This window comes from Monodon monoceros, unplaced genomic scaffold (genome assembly GCF_005190385.1).
Source record: "Monodon monoceros isolate NGI ecotype Baffin Bay Population unplaced genomic scaffold, NGI_Narwhal_1 Super_Scaffold_12, whole genome shotgun sequence".
NCBI lineage: Eukaryota > Metazoa > Chordata > Mammalia > Artiodactyla > Monodontidae > Monodon > Monodon monoceros.
The window spans coordinates 162,109,937-162,116,497 of NW_021703768.1; the positions used below are offsets into that span (position 1 = coordinate 162,109,937).

The following is a 6,561-nucleotide window of genomic DNA, read 5'->3' on the forward strand; positions in this document are numbered from 1 at the left end:
AAGTCTGGAGAGGTTGGCAGAGGATTCAGAGCTATCATAAGAACTTGGGTTTTGTTTTCCACCAGAGGGTTCTAAGTTATGCTTTGCAGAAATCCTCTGAAAGGGCCTTCCAGAGGGTGAGAGAGGTGACCAGGGCACCAGGGAGGAGGCTCCCACGATCCTCCAGGTGAGCAATGAAGAGGCCTGGGCTGGGGTGGGAAGGAAGTGGGTGCTTTTGAAGCCATAAGAAGGAAAGGACTTGTGGGTCAGTGTGTGGAACAGATATCAGGCCGTTGGAAGTTGATGGAAGAAGTGACCTGGTCAGACCTTCCGAGGACGGTCTGGGAGGCTGAGACCCCATTTCTTGTTCACTGTGGTTTCCTGAGACCCCATTTCTTGATCACTGTGGTTTCCTTAGATTTGAGCACGGTGCCAGGCATGTAGTGGGTGGCCAATGAATGTTTGTGGAATGGGTGCGTGAGTGACTTAAAGCCAGAAATGGAAAAACTTGAGGATGTTGGGTTTGGGAGAGAGTAGAGTCCAGGGGTGTGTGTGGGCTTGAGTGGGGGCTCAGGGTCTCTGGTGCTCTCAGTGCTCTGGATGGGGGGTGGCAAGCAGACTGCAGAGGTTTACCTAAGACTCCTGGGATGGCTTGAGATTTTTTAAAAATTAATTAATTAATTTATATTTGGCTGTGTTGGGTCTTCATTGTTGTGCGCAGGCTTTCTCTAGTTGCAGTGAGGGGGGTCTGCTGTTTATTGCGGTGCACGGGCTTCTTATTGCAGTAGCTTCTTTTGTTGTGGAACATGGGCTCTAGGTGCGCGGGCTCAGTAGTGTGGCGCACGGGCTTAGTTGCTCCATGGCATGTGGGATCTTCCTGGACCAGGGCTCAAACCCGTGTCCCCTGCATTGGCAGGCAGATTCTTAACCACTGCGTCCCCAGGGAAGTCCATGAGTTGAGATTTCTAACACAGACTTGAAGTAGTGAGCTCCCCATCCCTGGGAGTGTGCAAATGGGGGGGGCACATTTCCAGAGGGTTGCAGAGGAAATCTCTATCCCAGGGAAGGTTTGGAGCTGGGGGAAACTTAGTCTGGTCTAAGTGAGTGTCCTTTGGGTTTCCCAGCAGCCCAAGGGTGGCAGGGGTTTCTGCACCCTCCTCACTTCCTGTGACTTCTGAGACTCAGTCTGTCCCACATCCCTTCTCTGTGTGTGTATGGCTGGCAGTGCCCTGACATCATGGTTTGGGGTGGGTCTGGGATGCCAAGTTTGCTGCAGCCATCGTGGTTCTAAATTCGGCTCTGCCCTTAAGGCCTTGTGCTTGGAGGTGCTGCCCCCTGGTGGGAAGAATGAGCAGTTCCCCTCACCACTTCATAACCTCCTGGGAGATCTTGCTGATTCTACAGGTTGAGGCTGCCTGCAGGAGGGAAGGCAAGGGAGGGGGTCCAACCTTGCATGCTTGTGATATGGGGATCTGAGCCTGTCTGTGAGGCTGTCCTCTCAGCTGAGGACCACCCACTGGCCTGTGAGGGGGCTGGAGCCACTGCCCAGGACACAGTGGTACAGGGTGGGTGGGGATGACCAGGGCCTTCACTCCCTCCCATTGCCTGATGGCAGATGAGGGAGTGGGGTGGGCTCACACGCTCCATGAATATAGGAGTTTCCACGCTGGAAAATTCCTGCATAAGAACTAGTGCTGGCAGGTGAGTCAGAGAGAAAAACACATCAAGTGAACAAATAAAAACCAAAACCAAAGAGACACACAGAAAGACTCAGGGAGAGACAAAGCCTGTGAGTGAAGCTCAGTAAGCATTGACTGTTTGAATGAATGAATGAATGAATGAATGATCCCTTGGACCCAGCATGAACGTGGATAAGCTCTGGCAGCTCAGGCTTATTTTGTTGCCACATTGGGAGGATGTGTCCGGGCTGCTGGCCAGGGGTCCTGACATTAACTGGGCTGGGCTAGACGGCATAAAGGCAAAGGGTCCTGCCTCCAGCAGGGGCCTTGGTGGCTGAGGATAAGGGCAGAGCAGGGAGAGGGGACTGAGGATACCCTGCGGGGAGAACGTCCAGCCCCTCCACCCTGCAGGTGGGGTAGTAGAGGCTTCATAGGACATCCTCAGGGCAGGTCCCAGAGAAAGCCCCTGGGGTGGCATAGTAAGAATATGCCGAGAGAGGTCTGGGGAGATGGGGTGAACTTGGAATGAAACACTAGTGGAATGGAAGGTGGTGGGGATGGACAGCCCAGGACAACTAGCCCTGGAGACTTGTGTGGGGTTGGCAGGAGGGAGCCAGTGTCCAGGGGGACTCCCCCACCTGGGGTATCTGCCTCAGGGTCACATTGCGCTGGGCAGTCCTTGTAAATGTCACTGGCTGTTGGTGTCTCAACTAATGGGATGGGACCTTGTGGCTGGTCCTGGGGGTGAGTTCCAGGAGCCTGAGAACACCAGAATGGGGTGTCCTGGGGTTCACCAGAGGGCAACCCTGGGAAAATGTCTTTGGGGAGGGAGTTGGGGGATTCAGAACACAGGTGCATTACTGGGGTCATCACATGGTGGTCCTGGGGGCCGTAGCCTTCCTGGGAGGATATTCCAGGAGCTGAGGAATGGGGTCAGGAGATGCACTGAGAAATCACGTGGGAGTATTTCTGGGGGAGTTACAGAGCGGGGTGGGGTGGGGTGGGCTGAGAGCAGAGGGGGCCATCCTGGGGGCTTTGGGGGTCTCAGAACTTGGTGTTCTTTGGGGGTAAAGATGGGGGATGGGTTGTGGGAGCATCTGGATGGAAGGAGTTTGGGGAAACAAATCATGTGGGGAGGTCAGAGCTTTGGAGGAGGGTGGAACTTGGGGGATGGACTTTGAACACTGGGGGATCCTTTAGTGTGCTGTTGTGGGGGAGACCCTTGAGGGTCAGATTCTGGATCTTTGTGGTGGTGTGGGGATGCAGCACTTGTGGGGGGATGTTCAGAACATCAGGGTGTCAGAGAACTTTGGATAATCAGACCCGGGAAACCAAAGAGTGGGTGGATTTGGGGTGCTGAGAACCAGGGATAGTTTTGGAGTGGGCTTGGGAAGGAGATCCCAACCCGAGTGTGGTGGGAGACTAGGATTGTGGGAGATGGGTTTGACAGGGTTAGCACATGGTGGTGTGTGTGTGTGTGTGTGTGTGTGTGTGTGTGTGTGTGTGTGTAGGGGGGTTGATTGTGGGGGACGGACGGTCAGGGCGTCAGAACTAGGGTGTCTCAGGGGATGGCTCCTGGGAGGTGAGTCAAAGCAGGGCAGAACCAGGGATGTCTTTGGAGGTAGCCCACCAGGGCGGGTGTGTCTGTGGGGTCACAGCCAGGCGCATCTGGGTGGGTCCAGCAGTGGACTGGGCCCGGCCTTGGCGGAGGGCAGGACGGAGCCGTCTGGGTAGCAGAAACTTTACTGCCCATAACTCGCCCCAACCCCGCACCGCCCACACCCACCCCTGGCCGTGTCAGCAGCATTTGCGGTACACGACGTGGGGCCCCTGCTCTTCGTACTGCTCCCGCAAGACCCAGCAGAACTTGAAGGCGCTCAGGGAGGCGAGGATGGAGCCGCCGATCCACACGGAGAAATTCCTGGTGGGCTGGGCCGCCACTACCACGTGGGCCTCTGGGGGCAGACCGCGCAGCAGCTCAGCGCGGAAGCGATCCTCAAACCCGGTGAAGAGTGAAGAGCCCCCGCAGAGCAGCACGTTCTGGGCCACATCGGTCCGCAACTCCAGCGGCACCTTCTGAAGACTCTGTTTCGCCATGGTGGGGACGCCCACGGGCGACAGCCCTGGGATCTCCGGGGGGCTGAACAGCAGTTCAGGGCACCGGAACAGCTCTTTGCCCAGCGTGACCATCCGCCCGTCAGGCAGCTTCAAGGTCTGGCGGCATTCCCCCTCGGGCCGGGCCTGTGCCTTCAGGAAGTCGGAGGCCACATAGCAGTAGCGGCGCTTGATGTTCTCCACCGTGTCCAGGTCCTGCTGCCCCAGGGGCAAGCCGGAGCCGAGCAGCATCTCCGCCAGGAAGGCGGTCAGGTGGGTGCCCGCCAGGTCCAGGCGCTCTGTGGCGTGAGGCAGGTTGTAGCCCTGGAAGACGGGCACCGTGTAGGTGACCCCGTGGCCCGTGTCCACCACCAGCCCGCTGACCCGCCCGTGCGCGTAGGCGGACAGCACTGACTGGGAAGCCACATACATGGCGGGGGAGCTCAGCGACTCGAAAGCCACCTCCACCAGCTTCTCGCGGTTGGTGGTGGGGCTGAAGGGCGGATCGGAGAACAGCAGCGGGTGGTCCCGGGGGTTCACGAGGAGGTCGTGTTCCAGCATGTGGCGCCAGATCAGCTCGGCTGCGTCCCAGTCCACCACGATGCCGTTCCGCACGGTCTGCACCAGCATCAGCTCAGGGTGAGTGCGGGCTGCTTCGCCGATGAACGCCTCCAGCACCGGCGGCCCGGTGGCGGTCGACTTCTTGGGTTGGCAGCCGACGACGGTGGCCACGGTGTAGGTGGGCCGGGCCTGCCCCGCGAAGCCCACCTTACAGGTGCCTGTGCCCATGTCGATGACCACCGCCCGGGTCTTTGGGGGCAACCTGTCGCCCACCATGCTGGGGGGTTCTTGCGGCATGGTATTGTTCGCCAGGATTGAGCAGGGGTTCAGGCTAGGCTTGGGGGCCTCTGGGGAGGTCTGGGGCCCCGGGGGGTTGCCCCGATTTGGATCCATGGCTGTAAGTGGTCGCGTGGGTTGCTTGGCAAGGCAGACCACTTTCCTCTGGGGTGAGGGGGTTGTGGAGAGAAAAGGCTGAGGCCAGGCCTGGGGCAAGCACAGGCGGAGAGAGGGAGAGGGGGCGGGGCCGCTGGTCTATGACGTCATTTTGCTGCTCACAATGCAGGAGTGGGGTGGTGGGGTGTAAGGGTGGGCCCTTCCTTGCTCCAGAAAGCTCCCAAAGTATTTAATCTGGGTTCCCCTCTCCCCTCTCTTTTTAAAAAAATTAATTAATTAATTTTTGGCTGCGTTGGGTCTTCGTTGCTGCATGCGGACTTTCTCTAGTTGCGGTTAGCGGGGGCTATTCTTTTGTTGTGGTGTGCAGGCTTCTCATTGCCGTGGCTTCTCTTGTTGTGGAGCATGGACTCTAGGCGCATGGGCTTCAGTACTTGTGGCACGTGGGCTCAGTAGTTGTGGCGCATGGGCTTAGTTGCTCTGTGGCATGTGGGATCCTCCTGGACCAGGGCTCGAACCCATGTCCCCTGCATTGGCAGGTGGATTCTTAACCACTGAGCCACCAGCGAATTCCCTGTTATCTCTTTTCGATGCTAGTCATTCTAACAGGTATGAGGTGATGTCTTGTGGCTTTGATCTGCATTTCTCTGATAATTAGTAATGTCGAGCACATTTTCATATACCTGTTGGCCACTTGTATATCTTTTTTGGAAAAATGTCTATTCAATTCCTCTGCTCCCATTTTTTTTTTTTTTTTTTTTTTTTTTTTTTGCGGTACGCTTGCCTCTCACTGTTGTGGCCGCTCCCGTTGCGGAGCACAGGCTCTGGATGTGCAGGCTCAGTGGCCATGGCTCACGGGCCTAGCTGCTCCACGGCATGTGGGATCTTCCTGGACTGGGGCACGAACCCGTGTCCCCTGCATCGGCAGGCGGACTCTCAACCACTGCGCCACCAGGGAAGCCCCCCTCTGCTCCCATTTTTAAATTGGATTGTTTGTTTTTTGTTATTAAGTTGTATGAGTTCTTTATTTTGGATCCAGCCAGTTTTTGGACTGTTCACAACAACCAGAAATATACTAAAGGACAGCACCTTATTTATTGTTTTCAAACTTGGTTTTTAGTTTCACGTCTTAAATCTAAAAAGGCAGAAAAACACAGCCTGAGAAGGTGAAATCACCCCTAATTTCATCACTTAAAACTTATGTAAAGAAAAAAGTTAAGGATTCTGCCTCTGATCTTTCGATGCCTCTGCTCAGAGGTGCCCCAGGTAACATATCGGTGCAGAGCCTTTGTTTTCAAGTGTTTTTAAACTAAAGGATAAAAATAGGCATTTTGGCTGGAAGAGTTTTCCCCCCTCATGTTTATAAAAAGAGCCATAGTACTATGTAATCAATTTTTTTTCTTTATCCTTCAGAGGGTTTATTGAAATCACACTTTAAAAAATATTTTAAAGAAAAGTTTAACCCAGCAATCCCACTACTGGGCATATACCCTGAGAAAACCATAATTCAAAAAGAGTCATGTACCACAATGTTCATTGCAGCTCTATTCACAATAGCCAGGACATGGAAGCAGCCTAAGTATCCATCGACAGATGAATGGATAAAGCAGATGTGGCACATATATACAATGGAATATTACTCATCTATATAAAGAAACGAAATTGAGTTATTTGTAGTATGGTGGATGGACCTAGAGTCTGTCATACAGAGTGAAGTAAGTCAGAAAGAGAAAAAAAAATACCGTATGCTAACACAAATATATGGAATCTAAAAAAAAAAAAAAAAGGTTGTGAATAACCTAGGGGCAGGACAGGAATAAAGACGCAGACGTAGAGAATGGACTTGAGGACACAGGGA

General features: G+C 54.4%; 1 protein-coding gene across 1 annotated transcript; it reads right to left on the bottom strand.

The window, feature by feature from the left end:
- Positions 1 to 3,385: 3,385 nt before the first annotated feature.
- Positions 3,386 to 4,813, bottom strand: ACTL9 (actin like 9). Its single transcript, XM_029219231.1, has one exon. The coding sequence runs from the start codon at positions 4,704 to 4,706 to the stop codon at positions 3,456 to 3,458; it is 1,251 nt and encodes a 416-aa protein (XP_029075064.1). The 5' UTR covers positions 4,707 to 4,813; the 3' UTR covers positions 3,386 to 3,455.
- Between the last annotated feature and the right edge of the window lie 1,748 nt (positions 4,814 to 6,561).

What these genes read in the sequence shown, in the direction of transcription:
- ACTL9 (XM_029219231.1), bottom strand. Translation starts at nt 4,706, where the DNA reads ATGGATCCAAATCGGGGCAACCCCCCGGGGCCCCAGACCTCCCCAGAG.